Below are 26,098 nucleotides of genomic sequence, written 5' to 3'. Positions count from 1 at the left end.
TGCTTGAGTTAGACTGGCTGGGGACTACTGGGGCGATGACGCAAGATCATTGGCGACTTAATGACTCCTTAATGGACCCAGTGTCCTTACATGAAGTTCATAAAGCTTTACAGGACTACCTCACATTAACAACACTGGTGACCTAGACCTGGGAGTGGTATGGAATGCACTACAAGGAGTTGTAAGGGGAGCCCTGTTTCAGGAGGCGAGGCCCCGTCGCCGTATCAGACAAGCCACACTGGTTTGCTTAAAGGGAAATTGGTTACATTGGAAAAACAGCACAAGGTGAATCCCACTAGGAAAATTGTGAGATAGTTGACTTCAATACCTGGTCAGTTGTGTTCACAGGAAGTACAACATACCAAATTATTTTCTTGCCAGCAGCGCCTGAGCTCACTTCCATAAAGGAGGCAAAACGGGAGCTCTAGTAGTGAATAAGCTGTGAGCAGAATGGGCCCAGATATATTGGGGAGATAAAAACACTAAGGGAGAAACACATTCAGCTGGGGAGGGCACTGTATGGGCCTTTCAGACCTGTTATGTGCAGCTTTATACCATTTCCCTGAAAGACCCAGTTGTGATAAACTCTTACTTTCAGCCAGTGCCCTTGCCTACTCTGCCTCTACTTGATCAATTGGACAAGTCCATCTCAATAGCTGAGGTCCTTTCAGTGATGAACACTCTGAAGGTGGAGAAGGCTCCTGGCTCCGACAGCCGTACCTCAACTTTTCATAAGGGCTTTGCACAATTAACTGCCCCGCTCCTCATGGAAGTTTTCAGCCACCTCCACTTATCTTTGGGACTATCTCCAGCTATGGCTGAAGCTACAATCACTTTAATAGCGAAACCGAATTAAGGCCCACTTATGTGCTCGTCATATTGCCTGATCTCCATTTTGAACACAGATGCAAAGATCTTTGCTAAGGTTCTACCAAACCCAAAAGAGGCAGTGTTACTCCTATTGATACATGCTGATCAGACAGGCTTTATCCCATATAGATCCACCAGTGACCGCACCAAAAAAGCTCTTCATCTAAACTTAGCACAGAAACGCCATAAATAAGCAATACTGTTGTCCTTGGATGCATAAAGGGCATTTGATAGGGTTGACTGGGGTGTGATGCAGTCAACACTTATTAGATCTGGGATGGGGACAGATTCAGAGGATCTGTTGACTCACTTTATTTATTTATTGGCAAATATATGGGTGAATGGTATGACCTTGTGAGAAGAGAAATACAGAGAAGCACCATATATGGGCTCCCTTTCTCCCTAGTGCGATTTGCAATATACCTAGAACCCCTTCAACAAAAGATAAGAGCCAGCCCATCCGCAAATTCAGAGCCTCAACTTTCACCAGGATATATTTAAGGTATCTGTCTTCACAGACGACATCTTATTACTCCATGGCGCACCTAGGCACTCCCTGAAGGAATGAATCCATCTGCTAGAGGAATACCAGACATTAGCTGACCTTTAACTTAACATTCACAAGTCTGAGGGTTTGATACGTTCAGAGCAACGACGACTGGCCACCTCCTTACAAACTGAGACCCCCGTTTGATGGAGAATTATGGGGCTTAACTATCCAGGGATCTACTTCACCACCAACCTACATGAATGTGCCAGGAATAACTTTAGAATAGTTTTGAAGACTACTAAAGATCTCCTAAACTTTTGGCCCGTCTATGCACTTTCATGGCAGAGGAAGACATCATTGCTTAAAATGACAGTCCTTCTGAAGATGCTATTCTTTTTCCAGGACCTGCCTCTCCCGCTCCTTAAGGTTGAGATTACAAAGCTTCAGGTTTCTAATGCTTTTGTCTTGAGGGGCAGGGGGCGGGAAGCTATGTCTGTACAAACATGCACTCACAACACAACTGGGTTTACCAGATATAATCCACTAGTGTGAAGCAGCTCAGATTCGCAATCAAATTGAATGGCTTTGAGGTGATCCCGACATGGTCTGGTACTTCATAGACCAAACCATAACAGCCCGTCCTTGGAGGGGGGGATGTGCAACCATCTGGCTTGCTACCAGTTTCTCTACATGTTCTTCCCCCACTACCCCAATCTTGGGGAATGCAGATTTTTCAAAGGGACTTGATAGACTCTTTTTCCAGGCATGGAGGTCACAGGATTGTTCCCCTCTTTGTGACTTGTACTACAGTGGGGTAATTCATTCATTTGATAACATCAAAACTACATACCAGATTCCAGAGAAAGAGAGATTTCATTCTACGCAACTCTGATTAGGTCACTCATTCCCACATTAAAGAATGCCAGGACTAGTGAATGGTGGGCAAGCTGAATCGATCTCATCGTATCAATAAGCCTTTTCGGTGAGTTAAGGGGGGTTGCAGGTGGAGAGGAATGTTGGTCCTATGTTTAGGTGGGTATGCCCACCTAATTATTTGTTACGAAAACCCAATAAAAAATATTCAACATAAAGACAGTGTAAGAGAAATAGAGGGAAAAAAGTGACAAATAGAGACAACAGACGTGAAAAAACTTGCAAGAGTTGAGAGTAAGGGACATGTAGGGTGGTTGAAGAAAGTCATGAGGGGTGCAGTCGATACTGGGCAGCGCTGGCATTGGGGAGTGCCAGCGACAGGCTTCTACACTTCTGTTTGCAAATTAAGCACTGCTCACACTTAGACCGTTGATCACTCAATATCGGCTAGCTTCAGAACTCTGATGCGCACAGTTCTTACCTCCTAAGTATCCTTCCTCCATTTAATATGGCCACAGTTCATCAGCATTCGTTGTGCAACATGGTTACTCTTGTTACAGTTGGTGACAAAACCTTTGAGACGGATGCGCTTGTGGATTGCAGGATCCAAGATGAAGTTGAAAACGAAACATTGTGGATCCTGCGTTTTGGGTGTACACCATACCTTGCTCTTTCTGAGACTCATGGGACCATGTGCAGTAGTGTCAGGAGCACATATGCCCTGGTTACTGGATTTACCTACCTACTTGGTATTCTTTCGGGTTCTCTTTACTAATTCAGGTTTCTAGGAGCAGCGTATGGTCTTTATTTTATGTCCATGCAGCATTCTGTGTAGATTTCTTGGGTCTGACACTGTAGGTGGAAGGATGCTGCACCCCAGTGAAGCTGTAGACCTCCACTGGGAAACAGGTTTAGGACCCTTCTTGCCTAGCAATCCCTTGTTTTAACTCTGAGCCTTCCACAATAATATAGAGAACTGGCGCTAGCTTTTGACATTTTCTCCGTAATATATTCAGTAACCTGTCGACTGGCAACTGTTTGTTTGGGGCCCCTGTGCCATTACTGCATCTTCTAAACACCTGCAGGCTCAGCATTTTTAAGAACACATTATGTAGTAAACACGGTGAAGTGAGCATACCAATACAGTTTTAATGCAATGTTGTGTTCGTGCTCCAATCGGGTACTCTGACTATGCCTTGGTTGTTCACCATCCTTTATTTCTCATGATTCACTGTGCACTCTAGATTTTATTAAATATGATTGTCGTGCCTCCTCTCACAAGCTGCAGTCGTGGTCTTGTAACTTTGATTTAAGTCAGGGAGTCCCTTGGGCTGTCGCACCAGAAAACAGTAAAGGGACGTCTACAGCGCTAAAAGTTTGCCTTGATGACATTAAGGCCGCGGAAAGGGTATGGTAGTCAAGGCCTTACCGCACATCAGACAAGTTGCCTCTTTCTGCTTACCGTCTGTAACAGGGGCCAGCCTGTCTCCTTTATATGAGTAACTTTTCTGCTTCACGTGAAGGGAGTGTCTGACAGGTCAGCCGACCTCCTCTGAAATGCTCGTAAACCTGCCTCCGTCTTTATTCTTCGGTTTCCATGTGCAACAGTTTTATATAAAATGAGACATTTTCGTTACCAGTACGTTTTGAGAAATCGGCGTCCGTATATTTAAACATCTTCTGAAAACTGCTCTCCTGCGATCTCTGAGATCAGAACCAACCCATCACAGGTTTTACGGACTTTGTTTCGGACTGAGTAACTCTTATGTATAGTATGCTGCATTCTGCATCATGAAATGTTCATTAATAGTTCTAAATCTGAATGTGCTGGAACCAGTCATACTTTTTAAGCAAAATGCGAATATAAAGCTGACATTGTATTCCAAGGGCCCTTGTTTATCCATCTTTCTGAACACACAAATGACAAACAAATACTTTAACATGTTCAAAACGAATCATTAAACTAGGTGATGCAATTTCCACACATTTTCGTCTGTACATTATATAGTTTGGTTTGTAAAAGTGTATGTCTTTGTAAATGTAATGGTCATTTTAATTGAAAATGTGTTGTCTGTAATGGGCAGTGTGCCACCACACTATGAATACTCCACTCCACGCCACTGCACTCTACTCTGCACCACTCCACACCACTGCACTATTCCACGCCACTGCATTCAGCACCATTCCACTCTGACACTACACTCTGCTCCACTCCATGCTGTGCCCCTCTGCTCTACCCTGTACCACTCTACTCTGTGGCAATGCACTCTTCACCCCTGCACTTTCTCGCCACTGCACTCCAGTCTAGGCCACACCAATCTCCTCTGCACAACTCCACTCTACGCTGCTGTACTATATAACACTCTGCAACTCTACACTCCATGCCAGTACCCTCTATGCCAATGCACTTTACTCTGTAACACTGAACTCTAGGCCCCTGCAGTCTACGCCAATCCACTGTTTGCCACTCTAATTTACTCTGCTACACTGCACTCTACACCACTTTACTCTACACCGTTAGACTCTATGCCACTCTTCGCAACTGCACCCTATCCTGAACCACTCAACTCTACACCACTTCACTCTACTCTGAAAACATCTAATCTACGCTACTGCACTTTACGTCAAACTGTACCACTCCACTTAATGCCTCTGCACACTACTCTTAACCATTGCACTGTATGCCAATGCACTCTCCACCGCAACACTGTACTCTATGACCACTGCTCTCTACGCCACGCTTCTCCACTGCACTCTGACACTCTACTCTACAACACTGCATTTTCCGCTACTGAACTCTATGCCTCTTTACTCTGCACTACTCCACCCTACACCACTGTACTCTTTTCCACTGCACTGTATGGCACTATACTCTACTCTGGACCACTCTGTGCTACTCCACTCTGCCCCACTCTGTGCCACTGCACTCTACACCAGTCTAATCTGCGCCATTCTAATCTTTGCCACTGTAATCTGCACCAGTCTACTCTGTGCCACTCCACTGTACGATGCTGCATTGTAAGCCACTGAACTCAATGCCACTGCACTCTGCACCACTATACTCTGCAACACTCTACGCTAGGGCACTCTACATCAGTCCACTCTGCTCTTAGCCACTCCTGTGTATGCCACTCTACATGACTCCACACAGTGCCACTCCAGTGCACAACACTATCTGCCACTCATTACCATTCCACTCTACGACACTCCACACCACTCTTCTCCATGTCACTAACTTTTAGCCATGCTGAACAACAGCCATACTGTTGTACAACATGGCTAAAACACATTCCCAAAGCCAAGATCAATTGGCTTTGGCAATGCTTGTTTCTATTTTTTGTGATTTCAACCTACTTAACGTTTGTGGTGGAAACTCTGCTATATAAATCTGGAAACTAGGCAAAATTTGGAGTTCAGTGAAGATTGATTTTCGTCGATAGCTCATGTTTTCCCCAAAGAAAATAGTTGTTGAGAAAAAAAATAATGGACAAAATAGTAAATAAATAGAAATAGCTGACAACGTATTCATCTGTAATTGTTTGCCCAAGTGGCCAATTTTCTAAAGCAACATACTGGTACATCTGTCAGATGGTCACAGGGCTCTATAGACCGAATGCCCCTTCTGGGTTGGGGGCATGCACCAATTTTAGTGCTATAATCCAGTTATTTTTCTTCCATAGAGAAATCCCTGGTATCTAGTGGGCTTTCTCCTCCCATGGGAAACTGTTTGGGGGAAAACCACCCAATCTGCCTAAGGTAGCAGAACAACTGTTTTGCTCTTGGTAGGAAGGGCATTGCCCCATGCCCAAGTGGGCTTCACTCTCAAAAGATGGAATCCCTAAATTTAAGTGGGCACTGTATCCTGCCCAAGGAGACGCTTCCACCATACCAAACTTCTCCCTGGGGCCTACTGAGGTGAATCGCAGCTTGGAGGTCATCCTCTGAGGGCAATCCCCTAGTGGGATTCCATTAGGGAGAGACAGCGATGGAAATGGGACATTTTCCCCTTCCAGCCCTGCCTATCCTACAGAGATTGGTGCATAATTATATATATATATATATATATATATATATATATATATATATATATATATACATATATATATATATATACACACACAAAAAAGAATAGAGAACTCTGGGTAGTTCCCAAGTTTAGGTGGAGAGCAGCTCTAGTAAGGAGCACCCTGCAACACCAGCGACACTCTAGATTTGCTCACCTATATACTTCCCTGGCACTGATGAAACTTTAAAGTAGATCACACCATTAGTGTGGTGTACTGTCACTTTACTTTGTTATGGCGTTAGCACGCTGCGCACACTGGCATTATAGAAAAATAAATACAATTCAAACTCTGACACTAGGGATGCTCCTCACTCGCACCTCAACTTTGATTTTTGAATGAAAATGCTTCTGATGTTTGCACCAGAAGCATTTTCTTTTCTCGTGTGGCCGTCAGTCCTGGCTATGTGGCCTCACTGTAAAGGTGGTGCAGCCCCCAGGATCGAGTTCATGGCTGCACTAAAGTGATTAAACCCTTTTGTAGGCTCAGTCAAAAGTTGTCTTTTTAGTAGCCTCATGACATCTGAATCTGGTGTCTCAGATCCACTCATAGTCTAGTGGCCTGGGACTCCTTCTCTTCGATGCATCTGAATGCCATAAGAGAATGGCCGACCAAGTTATTCCGGCCAAGGCTATTCCATCGTTCTAAACAGGTCCCTTTTCCCTCTAGGTAAATCTATTGATGGGGAAAAGATCTCTCCAGATTGTCTTCCTACAAAACCCATCATAGGAAGTCGTCTTCGGTTTTGTCATATTGCTTTTCATTCTTGACATATGTTGGGCACTCTTGGCATTACAGGTGTCTACTGCAGGCAGACCAGTTGCCACTCGCCATTCTTACAGTACTGTGGTCATACTGCACTTATGCCTGGTATGTGATAGTAATACATGAGCTTGTGAAGCAAAACCTCCACAGGTGAGGCTGTTGTACTTGATTAAAATGAAAAGTTGATGTTTAGGGAACTTATAATTACTACAGATAAAAACAATATTTGAAGGCAAAAACGACAAGCTGTTTTTGGAATTAACTATGTCCACAAAAATGAAAAGTGTATACTTGATAGTAAAAATGTGTGTTTTTTCTCATACTGGAGACTAAATATTGAATTTTTTAGATTACTCCTAGTAACTGTGTGGCACACTGAAATTGTCCCTTCTGGTAATCATATCCTAGGGTGGCTACTAATGTAATCTGTGATGTAGTCCCTTTTGTTACACTGCCAATATCTGTTAGTAGCTCTGGGTGATTTTCAATACTCAGTAGCGGATGTCACAGTAAAGACTGGAGAAACCTGTACAGTACTTATCCTGACTTTCCTTGTTGTACCAAATGATGGTGGCTTTGATACTGCTATAGAAAGGGATTTCCCTTGCCCCCTAGGTATGCTTCACGAGAAGTCAGTTTGTCCGTCTTGGTGGTACAGAAATTTGCAGAGGCCCTGGTGTTATCCTTCCCGCTACAGTAGAAAATTCCAGCCTTTTGACTAAAACCTTGCAGCCATATTCTGAGTGCTGGAGTAGCTGCTTCCTTTTTGGCTTTCTAGGAGAAACCCTTTTGGAACCCAGCAGTCCACTGTCCAGTTGCACAATGATTTAGACTGCAGCCCTGCCAGTTACCAAGAGTGAGGGGGGTTAGACATTCACATTTTAGTGCTGGTGTCTGCATCACTGTACCAAATGGTAGTGCCACGCATAATTATAGCTCCTCTTTCCACATCCAGGCACTATAGCTCTGTGTGGTTGAATAAAATCAGCAGCCAGTGCCAGGGGTATGGAATTTAATAAAATATCTATTTGGCCAAGGGACAGGATGCTTCCAAAATCTACTTGTCCAGTACAAAAATGTGCTTGTCTCATTTACTGCCGTTCACAGAGGTTATACATTAATGGCTTCATTCTCATTTCATAGAAGTTCTGCTAATAGCTTCTCTGATTATGCCAGAACTTATGTTATGTCAGGTTTTGATTCTAGCAAGGTTCTGATTTTGCCACCTTTCTATTAATCTGTCCAGGAACTGATTTAGCCCTATTCCTTGCGAAATTTTCAATCACTATAAAACGGTATCTAGTGGGGCATGGATTCAGGCCCTTGCCCTGTGGGCGAGGGCAGCAAGGGGCCACTTTGCAAAGGGAAGGGGCTAAGTGGTTTTGCCGCCACTCGATGGCTCACGAGTGGAAAAGACAAGTTTTGGACTATCAAAAACACACAGTATGCCTACCTCACCTTTAGGAACTCCTTCTTTTGTTCTCTCCTCCCCTTCCTCCTCAACATCCTCCAGCTACCTAGGTATGACTGGAACTCTGGAAACTTCACAAATGTCACCAAGGACAGAAATAGAATGGCCTCTCATCAGATATCTTGTATGCCCTCATACCCCTCCCCCCAACCGCCTGCACACAAATGGGACTCTTCCCTCTCCTCGCAGGCACCTTGGCATGAGTATTTTTCCCTTCTCTTAATCGGCCCACTGGCCCAACCTCGTCATGCAGCACCCCTGATTCTCAGCCTCTAGTCAATCCACCAGAGGTTCCCATTTCTTCCTCCCGCTTGATTTGCCTTAGAGTTTGTTTACCTTAATACAGGCATCAATTTATGGACTAGGCTAACTGTCTCCCCGAAGTTCATATACGTCATGCTATTGCTTTCAACACTAATGTCCTTTAGATGACTCAATGCATAATTTTGATGTAGATGCTTTTATGTTGCCTACCCGTCTGATACTATAGTAGGAGCTTTCTCTTTAGGGTACATTCTATTTCAGGATCTTGTGTACAATGAATAGTAAAACCAAACAAAACATAATTTTAAAAAAATCTGAAAACTAAGCAGCTATGAGATTGGCATCTTTCGATCCAAAGTTGCACCCGTCTCTCATGAGCCTGGTGGTTCAAGCCCTTTCAGCTAACCTGACCCCTAATGCCTTTCCTACAGTCCCTCCAGACTAAGAGTCGGAAAAACGTAACTCTCTATTGCGAATGGTCCAAAGATCTTAGGATGTGTACCACTCCTGTTGAGGCAGGGGTGTGTATCTAGAGGAAGCCATCACCAGCTGCAACAGATCAGGTAACAGCTATCATTCAATGCCTTCATTACTGCAAAACCTCTTTGACGTCCTCCTCTGCTATGCCACCAGCTTCTGGCGGGTGAGGAAGGAGACAGTTTCCAATTTCTCTACCATCTGGGAGATAATCATGACATATCACTGGGTGATCGAGCTTCTCTACAATGGTTATTCCTTACCTTTCCTGTCTTTCTATCAAACAACTGTCATGCAACCAGGATGTGCTCCTTAATACACCCCTCAACTTTGTTCTTGCCCTGCTGAACAAATCAGCTCAATGGGGGATTTTCCTGGAGGAGGGTGCCACAAAACGTGTGTCACAAAACTTTATCAAATTTACTTTGTTGTCCCCAGTAATGATGGAGGCCTGGGCCACTGCATTTTTAATCTTTTCACATGTATGGACAAGTTCAAAATGTGGTCCTGGAGTAAGGTGCCTATTCCACTCCATGTGGAGGATTGCTGTTGGCCCTAGACCATCATGACGCCTGCTTTCATCTGCCAGTCATTCCTGCTCACTATTCCTGCTCACTATTCCTACCCCGGGTTCAGTGTGGCTTCGCAGAAGTATCACTTTACTGTTGAACCATGTGGCCTGACAACCACATGGAAATGTTTACCAAGGTGCTGGTGGTGGTTGCGGCTTCACTGTAAAGGTCAGGATTCCATTTATTCCTGTGTTATTGACTGGCTGGTCAAGATGGGGTCCCATGCACTGCACACAAAACCTCTTCAGTGCACCATAACACTCCTGCACAAGTTGACCTTTACCATCAATGCCAGAAGTTTAACCTTGTTTCTACAAAGAGATTGATCTTCTGAGGTGTAGTGTTAGACATGACCCGTATGAAGGAATTCCCCTTCTCCTCAGAGGATTGTAGGTATTCGAGTTGTGGTTTCAGTGCTTGTGGCTTAGGCACCGATCTAGATTCTGCAAATCCTATTGCTGGCCTGATGACCTTTTGCATCCTGTTGGTACCACATACAAAATAGTGGCTTAAGGCCCTTCAGGGGTGATTAAGGAAACAGTGGCTCTGGCATGAGGTATTCTTTCATCTGTAGTGGATTTATCAGATTTTTTTCTTCTAGGTGTGTGATGAGGTGTGTGCCCACACAACATTTTGGTAAGTCATTTGTTATGTCCTCCACAGTTGCAGGCTACTGTGGTTACGAATGCCTTCCTTGTGAGCTGTGGTGCTCATTTGTACAAAACCACGACAAGGGGACTGTGATCCCCATCATTGGGGCCTGCGCATAAATGTGTTGGCTGTGTGGCCAGTCTTCCTTACTCTGAAAGCCTTCATCCTTTCTAGCTTGGAGAGCACCATTCAGGTTCTGTTGGACAAACCCAACCACCATCCAGTGCACGAATAGAAAAAGTGATGATGGGGGTCTTGGTCCCTGTGTTTTGGAAGTGATACTGTGGCGTCTTCTCATTTCGGCCCCTCTCGTTGTCACTCTCAACATTTCTCTCTTTAGAGGACCATGTGTATGACCTTCACCATAAAGTGATAGACCTGATATTCGCCAGGTTGTGGTTTGCATACAGGGATCTCTTTGCCACGGCCCTGAACAGAAACTCTCCTCTGTTTTGTACCATGCACTTCCCTTCAGATGTTTGCCCGGCGAGGTGCCTTCAGATTCAATTGGTCTCAGGGTCTGCTCTACAGATTCTGATTCTGTCCAGAGTCCTCCAGAAGGTGCAAGTGTATCAGACACAATGGATCTTTATTGCCCCAGCTAAGGCAATGAATAATTGCTATGCCAAATTGTTGGAACTCCGCTTTCTGCCCCCTCTTCTTCTCCTGCATGAGGGTTGTGTGGTTTCAGAGCCGTGTGGTCGGTCCTCCACCTCAGTGCTGCAGCTACACGGTTATCAATGGAGTGGTGCCAGTAATATAACTTGTGTTTTCCCACAGAAGTGGCACATGTCATATTGTCTGCCAGAGACCCCAGAGTACTACAAGTCGGAAGGTGTGAATCCTTTACAGTTCAGCATTTCTGATGTTCCGTGCTTCACGTTATCTCTTACCCAGAAGAACTTTCGACCTCCCTGTGCCTCTCTGACCAGCCTTCTTTATTTAAATCGCTACTTGTAGTACATTTTCTGAAAGTTGTGCGTTACTTGTTTCTTTCCACTCCTTTCATTGTTCTTCAGTGGGAGTTGAATGTGTTGTTAAAGTTTCTCATGGCGTGTTTATTTGGCTCAATGCATAGTTGTCTGATAACGCTAAAAGCTGTTTCCTTGGCCGCTTTAACTTTGTACCATCTATATTAGTTGTACTCCAACGGTTTTCTTACAAGAAAATACTTTTTTGGCAGTGATTCCATTTTAGCGGCTATTTGCATGCAGTCATACAGTCATGCGTGGACTTCTTGTGAGCACGAGCTGCAAGCTTTCCATCGCGAGTTGGGTGAGGATTTATAGTATCATCTTCAGGTTCTCTGCAGAGTGAGTGCGCGTCCTGTAGGACACGCGCATGTAATGCACGGGATGTGGAACTCGCAGAAAGGGTATGCATGTGTGGGTCCAAAATGTAACTGGAGACTTCACCCTTTGTTTGGGTGGCAGGGCCCGAAGGCTGCAAGCATGTTCCCAAAGAAAAAGTGGATTTCCAATTAAGCATCCGAAACTACACAACGTAAGGGAAAAATACCCCTTACACTTCATTAACTGTTAATAGAATGGGTGAGCCTTATCTCAGCGTACACAAAATGTAAGCATCTGCTGATGGATGTTGAAATTTTAAAGCTCTTAGTTTAGATTTTTGTCTTCTTGGCACCCATCGGATTCCTTTTGAAGGAAGCCATTAAGAGATTTCTAACTGCTTCTTTCTGAATTTTTGCAGGCTGTTACCCATGTCCAGGGCCAAATCTAAATCCTATTGCGCTGGGAAGTCGATGGCTTGCATATGCGGAGAACAAGGTAAGAAATGTCTCGCCGACCATAGCTCGCCTTCTGTGGTTATTCAGCTGGTCATAGACCCTGGTTGTGGTGACTGGTGGCTCCTTGGGCCCTCATCAGACTTCATGTATGTTTCCATTGGGGCGAAATAAAAGAATATTGTGGTCGAAGTGCACACACTCAAAGTTTAATCGGACACATGCAGTTGTTGCTGACCACTGTTGAACGTTTGATTTGTGGTGTTGAGAAATGTTTGTTTAGCTACAGTCTCAAATCTATGTATCGGCTTCAATGTCCTGCATAAGCAGGCTTCTGTTAATTTCCACACTAAGAGCCACAATCCTGCCGGTGGCTGTTGGGTATGTGAATAAAAGGACGCAGTCATCTTAATAGTGCAAAGTGAACAGCATTTTGGTTTCTAGCCGAGATGGTGGCTTGGTGGGACTATAACAGAAGACATTTGATGCTGGCTAAGAGCAAGACCATACCTTACCATAGATGCATATGCTGATATTCACAGGGGCAAGAACCGGGATGTGATTGCTACACTGGAATTGACTTTCTTCAGGTTAAACATGAGGTGTAAGTTTGTCCTGTGGTCTCAGCCAGGACACCGCCAACTTGATGGTGAAAAAGAGCCAAAAAAACTAAGGCAACAGGCCGTCTCCATCTATACCATCATGGTCCGGAACATTTTTACCTTATTCTTCAGGACCAGCACACCCCTGCTCTTATTTGGAAATGAGCTGAAGGCATATTTCTTTAAATAACATTATCTCAGCGCAGTATCAGTCCATTTCTGCTCTTGAAACCGATCTACCGCTGCAGTCACTCATTTACTGTCAAGTTGACTCTGTACAATGCTGTTTCCTATCAGCAAGTCATGCTATACAAACGCATACATACATATGGCAGCATTTCGTACTTTCTGCATAATGTTGGCTAGGAATGTAACGGAAGCTGGCATACAAAACATGTTGCATAGCTCCGATTCGGAAAATGAAGGCCCCAACCACTATTGCTGTGTTGGAAGCAGTGATGACTAGAAGGATGTGGTGATGGAGAGTGAACAGGAAAAAGAGAAATGTAACTGTTATGATTTACAGGCTCAAGTTTAGCTCGTGGCCAAAAAGAAACAAGTTCAGAACAGAACATTTTTCATCTGTGCTGAATGAATTTGAGGTGACAGGTAATCAGGGAATTAGGCTGGGCGGATTTGGGACCTACCACAAGGATATTTTTTTTTCGGTGAACTGCAGCCAACTGTATGTTATTGATGCTTTAATTGACTAAAAACATATGCCTACTCGTCAGAAACCCCTTTGCTATGCAGACTCAAAGCTGCTAGAGGTAAAACAAGCATTGGCAAACCCAGTAGGTCTGGTTTTAATATTGAAGTCATGCTTCCACAGATGTAGTTTTCAATTTGCAGGCTGCTTTCCGTATAAAATGTCTATGGGAGCTAAAGGACTGAACGTGATGAACATTCTGATTATTCAATTTGCTTTCTAGAAGTAACATTTTACTTCAGGCATACCAATGGAAGCACTTCCTCGAAGATGTCAAGATACACCAAATAGCCGATCTGATGAGGTGAAAGAGTAATAATCCTCTGGGTAGAGCCAAAGCCCACTCTTTGCTCACAGTAGGTCTTGCAGACAGCTTCACTGTCAAACCAGCGCAAAATAATGAGGCAACAGGCACTTTACCTTTGCAATACTACAGCTGTGGAATTCCCTAGCCCTGCTGATTCTCCAGGTTTATTTCTTAACAGTGGTCCATCTCACACCACAAAATCTACCTTTTTAAAAGAGCCCATCCCGTTGCCCTCTCTTTTCAGTAAAGCATGCTTGTTATTATGACTTCTGGCGCAGGGCTTGGAAGAAATTATATTTAAAACGTGCACTTGTCATGCAGGAGGCACTGTGGAAGTCTTGCTGATCTGTGGTGAATCGTCTGTAAGCTCTTCATCTCCAGAACAGGGATGTATCTTTCCCCAGGATTTCTATATAGGTCATGGACAAGCCTTTTCATTGTGTGTGACATAACTAAGTCCATCTTCTCTTAAGGTTTTTTCAACTAAAATAAAGGACGCTCTTTTAAACTGGACTGTGACCGTGTATTCTGGAACTATAGATACAGTAGAAATCCCAACTTTATATATCCCAGATACCTGTGCCTTCATCAATATTGTGTCTGTGTCACAATATGTAATTATCAGACCACTTCTACTGTATCTCTGTTTCCAGATTACACAGCCACAGTCCAGAGCATCCGTTGCTCCATGTACTGGATCGTTACCACCTCTTTAGTGCTTGGCTCTCATCATATCCCATCTCATTTTAGGCCTCTCTAGGTCTTGAGTGTGTCCAGTCTCTGATTCGCTACTTTCCACTACTCTCTCGCCCTCTTCTTCTTCTCAGTGGGTTATTGGTTCCCCTTCTGGGCAGACTATAGGACCTACTAGGATAGCAGTTGTTGAATGTGCCTTTCCATTCTTCGTGGGCGCCATCTTGGTTTTGGCCTTCCTGGCCGCTGTTCCAGCTTCTCATCCCCAATTTTCAGAGTTCGGGCCCCCGCCAGTTCGGGTTCTTGATATCTCTCTTTCCACAATAATTCTGTCAGCTAATTTTCTCCACTGAGCCCCCAGGTATCTTGAATTAACCAGGAATGAAGATTATCATACTGGTGTTTAGCTGTATGGACCTTGCTCCATGCACTGCTAGCACATTCTCCTCCCCTTTTTTGGGGAGTTCTTGAGTCTCGCCATGTACACTGTCTAGAGGCCTTTAACAGAGGACATTACATAATCTAATCTTGAACACTTTTGAATGTTCAGAACTGTTCTATATTGTCAGAAAAGGGTTTTTAAAATAAAAAAAAATCATGAGAGCATCCATTTCATAGGATACATTTGTATGACAGAAGTGATGTAACACTGACAAAACATCTCTTCTCAGAGTGTGATGCTTAGATCGCTAGTTTAAAAAGATTGCCTTTGATTAGTGTAGGAAGCTGGCTCTGTATATACTATATCAAAGTGAGATATAGCGTGCACAGAGTCCAGGGGTTTCCCAGAGTCTTGACCGAGGCAATAATAGATAATACTAATGCTCTATTTGTGGTAGTGTGGTCGAGCAGTTAAGCTTATCAGAGGGTAGTGTTAAGCATTTGTTGTACACACACAAGCTATAGAAGAAACACACACTCAATTACTTAACTCCAGACTAATTACTAGAACCACAAGACTCAGTTCAGAAGCAAATACTGTTGCAGGTAAGTACTTAGCATAGACATCAATGTAACTTTGTTTCACTTTAGTCAAGTAAATAGTTTTTAAGAAAACAAAGAATATCTATTTAAAAAGTGGACACAGTGCATTTTCTGAACAATTCCTGGCGGAAGAAAATAAAGTACAGTTTTAGAGGCAAGTACACGACTTACAGTTCCAGTCTCCTGGGTCTAGGTAGTCCACTGTTGGGGGTTCCAGTTAACCCCGAACACTCACCACCAGCAACATGGGGCCAGTCGGGTGCAGAGGTCAAAGAGGAGCCAAATTAACGTGGGCCCCTATGGAGACAGGGGTTACTCGGAATTTGGTCTACTAGCAGGTAAGTACTGGCGGCTTGGAGGGCAGACCGGGGGGAATAGAGCAGCACTGGAGGGGCCCCAAGTAGGCACCAATCGCACACACTCAGTGGAGCTGAGGCGACCAGGTGCAGGGTGCACACAGGGCATCGGGTTTGCAATGAAACTCTATGAGGGGACCCCGGGGGTCACTTAGGCGCTGCAGGCGAGGTCCATGGGGGGTGTCTTGGGCACACCACTGGTCGGACAGGGAAGAGGACCGCCCTTTGATCGTTGCTGCACCGGGTGTTGATTTCTCCAAGGCTTGGGGGCTGCGGGGCAGTGGGTCCTTTGGTGTGGGTTATCTTCGTCCAGGGCAGTCGCGGTCAGGAGGGTCCTTGGGGGTTCCCTCTGCAGGCGTCGTTGTGGAGGGGTGTGAGAGGTCAACACAGGTTGGGCACTTGTTCGCCGTTGCCTGTGGGTCCTCTCTGGTCGGTAGTGCCACCTGGACTTGGGCCGTGGCATCGGGTACAGAGTGGTTAGGACTCACGCTTCTTGAGTGAGATGGAAGTCCTTTAGAAGCAGTTTCTTCTTCTTTTCTTTTGGACAGGTCCGCTGTACAAGAGAGTTTCTTGGCCCTCGGTGATGCAGGCAGTCCTCTGGAAGTTTTTCAGGGGTCGCTGGACCTGCAGGACGCGTCGCTTTTCTTTTGCAGCTCTTTCAAGCAGGAGACGGGCCGGTAGGGCTGGGACAGAGTCAGTTGTTGTCTCCTTCTCTTCTCTGCAGGGTTTTCAGCTCAGCAGTCCTTTTTCTTTCTTGAGGTCATCAGGAATCTGAGTAGTTTGGTTCAGGGAGCCCTTAAATACAAGATTTAGGGGTGTTTTAGGGGTCAGAGGGCAGTAGCCAATGGCTACTGTCCCTGAGTGTGACTACACCCTCCTTGTGTCCACTCCCTTTGGGGAGCGGGGCACTTTCCCATCTCTACTGGTCCCTGTCCTCCAAACCAAGATGGAGGAATCTGCAGGTAGGGGGGTCACTTCAGCTCTGGGTACCCTAGGGGTGGTGCCAGCTGAAGTGGTCACTCCTCCTTGTTTTTCCTAAAGGTTCCTGCCAAACTGGCTGCCAAAAGTGGGGGCTTGTACGGGGGGGCGGACATCTCCACTAGCTAGAGTGCCCTGGGGCACTGTATCACGAGGCCTGAGCCTTTGAGGCTCACCACCAAGTGTTACTGTTCCTGCAAAGGGGAGGTGTGAAGTACCGCTACCCAGAGCAGGCTTTGTTTCTGGCCTCAGAGGGCACATAGACCCTCACCCCAACAGGTCAGAAACTTGTCTCTCAGTGGCAGGCTGGCATAGACCAGTCAGTCCTACACCAAAGGACTGGGTAAAATACAGGAGGCATCTCTCAGATGCCCTCTGTGTGCATTTTTTATAAATTCAACACTGGCTTCAGTGTGGGTTTATTATGCCGAGAAGTTTGATTCCAGACTTCCCAGTATTCAGTGTAGCCATTATGGAGCTGTGGAGTTAGTTTGGACAAACTCCTAGACCATATACTTAATATGGCTACACTGTACTTACAATGTCTAAGAATGGACTACGACACTGTAGGGGCATATTGCTCATGCAGCTATGCCCTCACCTGTGGTATAGTGCACACTACTTTAGGGCTTTAAGGCCTGGTAGAGGGGTGACTCACCTATACCACAGGCAGTGTTTTGTGGGCATGGCACCCTGAGGGGGATGCCATGTCGACTTTGCCTTTTTCTCCCCACCAACACACACAATCTGCAATGTGCATGTGTTGGGTGAGGGGTCCCTTAGGGTGGCACAACACATGCTGCAGCCCTTAGTGACCCTCCTTGGTCACAGGGCCCTTGGTACTACTGGTACCTTTTACAAGGGACTTATCTGTGTGCCAGAGGTGTGCCAATTGTGGAAACAATGGTACAATTTTAGGGAAAGAACACTGGTGCTGAGGCCTGGTTAGCAGGATCCCAGCACACTCTCATTCAAGTCAGCATCAATATCAGGCAAAAAGTGGGTGGTAACTGCAACAAGGGACATTTTTCTACAATTGAGGTTTCTCTACTTTCAAAGGAGTGCTTAATGTAGTTAATTAATCTAGCCACAGTTAACCCAGGAAGAAATGTCATTGATGTTGGTCCTTTTGACATAAATTGAAAAACATCTATATGCCATCTACATGCATACAGAGGCAGACAGTGTGCTTATGGGTAACGTTCACTAAGGGCCAGATGTACCAAAGGGTTTTTCCCATTCTGTGTCAATGGGAAAATGTGTTTGTACATATGGCCCTAAGTGTTTTGTGTAGGTGTTGGATATGGGGTGATGGTACAGCATACGTTGAGCGCTAGACTCCCATTGTTAGTGATCGGTTAGAGTAGGGATTGAAACTTTGTGGTCTTGGACGAAATAAAGCTACCAAATTTAGGGCTGGATGTTACAAACAGTCTGAATCACTGTTTGCGACCAACAAGTTTTGGTAGCGTTTAATAACATATTTTTTCAAAACATCTCTTACAAAACTTACTTTTGAAAAACATCTTCTCATTTAAAAAAAATAATCTTTATTTGATTTTCAAAAATCCAGCATACAAATATACAGAAATGTCTGTGGTTACAGAAAATACTGTATGATCTTAAGTAACACATGGAAATATCTAAAAAAAAAAACAGTAATCAAGCATATATCTCGTACAATATTTGTGACACAATTATGAAGATCCAGGTCGGATTATTAAAAACAGAACAGCTGCATTCGTAAATCAATAAAGGGGAACTGAAGTCGGGCTTGAAGAAAAATGTGCAGGAAAACCAAAAAAAGTTAATTAAGCAATACATAAGGAATTAAAAAATAACAGAAGAGCCACTGTTCATCAGAGAGCCTTTGTCTGCACCAGACCATGGAAATCACTCGCTAGTTTCTATAATAAACTTTGCGGGAAGCTCGGGGACACCAACGAGGACCGCATTATACTGGCCTTGACAATTCTAACCTCCACACATATAGTTACTAACATCGAACCAATCCATGACATTGCTTTACATAGAAGTACAGAAGAGCAGGTACTTGCTAACGAGAGTACCTGTTTGCTGATGAGAAGTGCTGGTACTCTCCAATTAAATGCATTGCAGCAGTGCTGAGAAGCACAGGTACTATCCCTTCCAAACTAAAGTGCAGGGACTCAGTACCGGACAGTACCTGCCCATTTAAAGCACCCATCTGAATGTAGAAATAAAATATACACACCAGGAAATCTGCGGAAGACACCCGACTTGCTCAAGAAGGTTTCTCGTCAGTCTTGGCATCCAGTTTAAGTAGTATTGTATACCAGTTCCCACATTGCATGGAGTGACCTGCTGTACCCTGCTGTGACCCCCTCAATGTAATCTCCACCCTAGTACAAGCACACACGTCCCTCAGTCACCCACCCAATATCAGTGCGAACCCAGCATTCCACCCTGTTGCACTTTTACTCCTAGCCTGTGCCAAATCCAAGTCTATTTATTTGGCAGTCTGCTTATATTTTCTAGAGCTGTCTGCCTAAGAGACACAGGCCAGGAGACCACGACAACATAGGGCGCACCCGTAAAGTAATTAATCAAATACAAGACCTTTGTCCAGAACTGCAGTGTAACCCCGCAATCTCACACCATGTGAAATAAATCAGTCAGTCTGGGGAGCCTCACAACGCAGGCAGAGGTCTGCAGCACCCGAATATATCCTGGCAGTTCTGGCCGGGGCAAGTTATGTTTGCTGTAAGATTTTGATATGTCTGTATTTAAGTCACTGGTTTCTACTGACACTCTTGAAAAATCCCAGCATGGTGGCCAATTCATCATCTGTCCGTTTTCTATCCAGATTTGCCTCTCACTGTTATTCAACCCTCTCGAGATCAGACCTATTAGGTCGACGCCAACACAGAGTACAAAGCTGAGACTACTCTTCTGCCCGTTCCATGCCCCAGCAATAAAAGAAAGTGCATCATTCTTTGGAGGCTTAGCGGATCTCGAGCCCCAGATCACTCTTACAGCATTGGAAAGAGCTACAAATTCAGGAAACTGCCCAGACCGAAGGCCAGACTCCTCCTGGAGTTCCTCACAGGAATATATTCTTCAGTCATTAAAAAAATCACCAACAGTCTCAATCACTGCCTCCGTCCATTGTTACTCCAGAAAGATCTTCAAGGGCAGCTAAGGGCAATATACTAAATGCAGATGCATGCACCACTAATATCTTTTCTAGCACATCACTCTAGAGTGTTCTGGAGATAACCTGGTCTGCCCCATCACCGATTCCAACACTGTATAAAGAGGCAGTGCCTCACCTCCAATACTTTGGTATCCATCGCCTCGCCTGTCCAGTCCATGGGCCACTGCAGCTGCACCCCTTGGTAACGGTTTTCATAATTTGGGGCACCCTTGTCCACCCAACACCATCTGAATAGCTTTTCACGGCACCTGACTGCACTTATCCCGACTGCAAGTCAACAAGCTAAGAAGCGACCAGAGAAGAACCCCGTCAGGGTCTTTAAGGGGAGAAGTGCAAAATGATATAGCAGTTGAGGCCGCACCAGCATGCTAGATATTGCAACCCAACCCATCAATGATGGATGCAAACCCATCCAAAACTGAAACGATTGTCTGATTGCAGTTGAGGCCCCACCTAATTTCCCTGCCAGTATGCTGTCATGTTTGCAAATACCGGAATCACCAGATATTTAAACGGTTCAGGCTCCTATTGAAGAGTAGCATCTAGCCTATCCCTGTCATCCAGGAGAAGCACATGCCTGCAGGTAAAACACAAGAATTTTCCCAGTTGATCCTAAAACCAGAGATTTGCATGACCTTGGACAGCATCAGTGTTGTTGCCACAATGCACTTAACAGAGGGATGCAGAAATAGCAACAGTGCATCATCAGCATAACGTGAGACAATGTGTGCCCCTCAGAAAGTTGGATAACCCACTCCTGGGCCCTGGTTTGTATAGCAAGACCACCCAAGGTTCCATAGTCCATGAAAAGAGGACCTAGAACAGGGAACATCACTGCCTTGTGCCCATCTATCACACAGATAAGACAATGACGATTGAGATGGGAGTTGGGTGTACAAACAACCCCACTACATGCAGTGATCTGTTTGTCAAGATTTTCCCCAATATCTTGTTTTTGGTGCACAACAGTGAAAGTGATCTATAGGAATTCATATTCAGTAAATCTCTGTCTGGCTTCAGCTTCACCACCAACAAAGATTCCCTGTCGGATCACGGCTATAGGCCTCTATATACATTTTAAACAGTGTGGGCACCAATTTTGCCTTATTTGTAGTATAAAATTCAATGGGGATCCCATCCAGACCAGGCGTTTTGCCGATGTTAATTGCCATATAGCCTCCCCAATTTCATCAGCTGACTGTGCTTGATCCAGTTCCATCATTTGGTTATGTGGAAGCACCTGTAATGGTACTGAGACTAGGTACACTGATATTTTAGCTAGGCCAGCAAGGGCAGGCCAAGGATACAGTTGGTGGTAATACTGAAGAAAAATTGAATTAATCTTGGATTGCAAGTAGTGGTGAGAAGACGGGCTGCATAATTATGGGCACCCATGTCAGAGAACACACCACTGTTGTTAGGACCCCAGGGAAGCTTGTTGTGTGTATGCGCTGGATTGCATGTGTAATGTGTGTATAAATACACACACACACACACACACATATATGTATAGTTATTACCTATTTTCCATAGGAAAAGCATTTTTTGTTTTGCTAATAATGTTGGCACGCTTGATGAATCTTCACAACATTTTCAAAACTAGTTTGCCGTTCTCTCGGGCTGCTGTCTGGAAAGTCTTGGAGTGATTCGTCAAGCAGGTGCCGAGAAAAAGGGGGAGGGGTCCTAAAACACGTTTTTCACATAGGGATTTTAGACACAACTACAGTCCGAACCGCTTAACGGAATTACACCAAATTTGTCAGAAAGATAGATCTTGGTCCAGAATGAGTGCTTTTTGTAATTTGTTGTAAATCTGTTTAGTTGTTTTGGAGTTACTTAAGAAAAAAGATTTATGTATACCTAGAGAAGCTGACCCACGGGCCACTTGCAGTTGCGTGATTGGCTGGCTGCAACCTGACAGGAAAGTTACGGCCACCATTTTCATGCTTCCTGGGGCACTGCTAGCTAATTACTCCCACAAATTACATAAAGTACATCAGTCATGACATCATCTATGACATCATTGGTTATATCACTGTAAAATGTGCAATAAAATTATTGATGAGAAAATAGTACATGGCGGGTTGCAAGTGATAGTTACCTTAAGTCACGAACTACAGTTTTTGAGAGAAGTATAACTATAACTGCTAAATTTCTACGGTTTTGTGTGTGTAAAATCTGAACCGAACTATAACATCCCTGTAAACTTTTTTCTTTATTTTTTTGGGTGAATTTCGAAGATTTTTTGCAAAATTCTATTTCCTAACTAACCTTTGGTGTTTTTCAGTGATTATTTTTATATATATATATATATATATATATATATATATATATATATATATATATATATATATAAATATATGTATATGTTTGATGGCATGTGTAGCTGCGTATACACATGTGGCATATATACCGCCATCTAGTGTTGGGCCTGGAGAGTTACAAGTTGTTTTTCTTCTAATAAGTATTTTCTCGAGTCACGGGATCGAGTGACTCCTCCTCTCGGTAATAGTGCTCATGGGCCTTGACTCCTTTGTTAGATTGTTTTCTTTCCGCTGTCGGTTCGGACGTCTTTCCTCTAGCTCCGAGACTTTCGATTCGGAAACTTTATATTAACTTTATTCTACCGTCGGTATTGTTATGATTGTGTTTCCATCTGCAATCAAGCCGATAGTACCGTCAGGAACAAGAAAACGCCCTTTTGGGCACTTTTGCCGTACTTAGGCCTGTTCAGGCCTACCATGCCATAACCTGATGGATCGGGCTCCATCCTGATTCTGTTCTCGATGCCAAGCAAAATTCCCTTATACTGACCAGCACGTGGTATGTAACCTTTGCCTCTCACCATAACATCGAGAAGAAGATTGTGAAGCCTGTCGGTCATTCCGGTCAAAAAAGACACCGCGTGACTGGAGAACAAGAAGACTTGAGATGGCGTTGAAGTGAACAGAGTCCACCGACACCTTAGAGGAAAAGCAGGCACAGACGGCTGTTTCAATTCAGGACACCGACTCCGAAGCAGACACTGATGAAGACAGCCAACTGATCACTGTGGCTCAGCATGTGAGTACACCTGCCCGTACGCCCTCTACCAAAAGAACTATCAAGACCTTGGGGGCACCACTGCCAGGAAGCCATGGTTCCACCGAAAGAAAATTGTCGGTGATCAACCCTCGGGTTCGGCGCCGAAAAAGGCCAAGTCACCCCATCGATAGGCCACACCTGTTTCAGTGCCGGAGTCGAGCAAACACATTGAAAGCTCCACCTCCAAGCCAAGCCGACGCCCACACTCTTCGGGGGTCGAAAATTCTACTTCCAGCTTCAGAGCCCAAATCACAGTATGTATCTTCAGGACCGAAAAAATTAGGTACCATTTTGGAGCTGAAAAAAATCCTTCTATACAGAAGAGACAGGACTTTCGAGCCGCTTAAAACACAGTTCAAAGGCAATCTCTGAACAATCCTCCAAAGGCATAAAAACATCTGAATATCATTCCGAGGACTCTGATATCTAGCCAGTTTTAGAGGTAATGGACACTAGACAAAAAAGGATACATATCCATAAGGAGAGGGGGGAAATTATTGCTTCACCTCCTCCACAGACCAAGAGAAAGCTGACGTTTCAAGAGACTCTTGACACTGCTCCACCAACAGCAAAAATATTTAAAAGAAAGGAGAAGCCATCACCTTTACAGCTTTCTCCACCACATTCGCCACAGCTTTCTTTCTCTCCACCACCTACTACCCCACCACCATTGCCCTCACCATCACATTCTCACACCTAATCACATGGAGATACAATGGACCCCTGTGACTTATATGAACCAAATCCCATACCACTAAATGACCCATACCTCTGTCCGTCCAAACCTTCACCAACAGAGGATAGTACGGTTTACACTCGGGTCATTTCTAAGGCAGCTGCATACCATGGAGTTCAGATGCATGCTGAACCACTGGAGGAGGATTTTCTTTTTAACACATTTTCCTCCACTCACTCACGCTACCAGTGTTTACCAATGCTGCCTGGTATGCTTAGACATGCTGAAGACATATTTAAAGAACCTGTCAAGGCTAGGGTTTTAACCCCAAGAATAGATAACAAATATAAGCCTGCGCCAACCGATCCAGTTTTCATCACACAACAAGTACCACTAGACTCTATTGTAGTTAGTGCTGCAAGGAAAAGAGCCAACAGCCAGTCATCAGGGGATACTCCTCCCCCTGACAAGGAAAGTAGAAAGTTTGATGCGGCTGGTAAAAGGGTAGCTACACTAGCAGCTAACGAATGACGTATTACCAATTCCCAAGCCCTGATAGCAAGGTATGACAGGGCACACTGGGATGAAATGCAACAATTCTTGCAGTATTTACCTAAAGAGCATCAGAAAGGAGCGCAACAAATTGTTGAAGAGGGACAAGCAATCACTAATAATCAAATTAGATCTGCCCTTGATGCAGCTGATACTGCAGCTAGAAGTATCAACACTAGCATAACCATTCATAGACATGCATGGCTAAGATCCTCCGTGTTTAAACCCGTAATACAGCAGGCAGTACTTAACATGCTTTTTGATAAGGAACATCTGTTCGGACCTGAAGTTGATACGACAATAGAAAAACTCCGAAAGGACTGGGAGCCCTATATACCACACCTTATCGGGGTTCCTTTCGCAAACAGCAGTTTAGGGGAGGTTTAAAACCCCAAACTACAGAGGCGTCCACCTCACAGCCTAAACAAACCCAGCAGTATTATCCAACAGGATCATTTAGAGGCTCTTACAGAGGCCAATACTTTAGAGCCAGAGGAAAATTTTATACTTCAAAGAGTGTCACCACTCCCCCAAAACAATGACTTCCTCAACATCCCACAATCTCACACATCTCCTGTGGGAGGAAGGCTGCAACAATTCCACTTTCACTGGCAAAATATCACCACAGATCAGTGGGTACTTTCAGTTATCCGCAATAGTTATTGCCTAGAACTCATTTCTACTCCACCAAACGTTCCCTCTCGCTCTCACAGACTCTCCCCAGAACGCAATGTTCTGCTAAAACAAGAGGTACAATCTCTATTACTAAAAGAAGCAATATAAACAGTTCCAATATCACAACAGGGGACAAGATTATATTCACTATATTTCCTGATACCAAAAAAGTATGGTATTCTCAGACCTATTCTGGATCTCAGACCTCTAAATCTACATATCCTGTCAGATCACTTTCACATGGTCACTCTACAGGACGTAATTCCCCTACTACAAAACCAAGACTACATGACTGCCTTGGATCTCAAAGATGCTTACTTTCATATTCCCATACATCCACCCCATCGGAAATACATAAGATTTGTAATAGATGACAAACATTACCAATTCAAGGTACTTCCCTTCGGCATAACAACAGCTCTAAGGGTTTTCACAAAATGTCTAGCTGTAGTAGCAGCTCACCTCAGAAGACAACACATACATGTCTTCCCTTATCTAGACGATTGGCTAATAAAATCAAGCAATATTATACAGTGCCAACAACACACTCAATGCACAATAGATACCCTACACACATTAGGTTCACAATCAATTACCAGAAATCTCATCTTCAACCAGCACAGGTTCAACCTTACCTAGGTGCGATTCTCAATACACAAAAAGCATTAGCCTACCCAAATCCACAAAGGATACAGGCTTTTCAAAACATCATATCACAGATACAGCCTAATCAAACTTACACAGTAAGATTTATCATGAAACTGTTGGGAATTATGGCATCATGCATAGGATTAGTACCACATGCACGACTAAACATGAGACCACTGCAACAGTGTCTCTTACAACAATGGTCTCAAGCACAGGGTCAATTACAGGATCTAGTGTTGCTAGACCGCCAAACTCACAAATCTCTACAATGGTGGAATCACAACAATGTAATAAAAGGGCGGTCATTTCAAGACACTGTGCCTCAGGCCATAATACCAACAGATGCGTCAATGACAGGTTGAGGGGCTCATCTCAACAACCTAACCATGTAAGGGGA

General features: G+C 44.3%; 1 protein-coding gene across 2 annotated transcripts in view; it reads left to right on the top strand.

Moving 5' to 3' along the window:
• BCAS3 (BCAS3 microtubule associated cell migration factor) overlaps positions 1-26,098 on the top strand; it is a 2,570,631-nt gene that overhangs the window by 512,315 nt on the left and 2,032,218 nt on the right. For both annotated transcript variants that reach the window (XM_069226456.1, XM_069226455.1), the window contains exon 11: positions 12,208-12,284. In XM_069226456.1, coding sequence (XP_069082557.1) covers positions 12,208-12,284 — 77 coding nt within the window. The remainder of the gene's footprint in view (positions 1-12,207; positions 12,285-26,098) is intronic.

Source organism: Pleurodeles waltl, chromosome 3_1 (assembly GCF_031143425.1).
Source record: "Pleurodeles waltl isolate 20211129_DDA chromosome 3_1, aPleWal1.hap1.20221129, whole genome shotgun sequence".
NCBI lineage: Eukaryota > Metazoa > Chordata > Amphibia > Caudata > Salamandridae > Pleurodeles > Pleurodeles waltl.
Note: the sequence above shows the minus strand (reverse complement) of the source record. Positions and strands in the feature narration are given on the sequence as shown.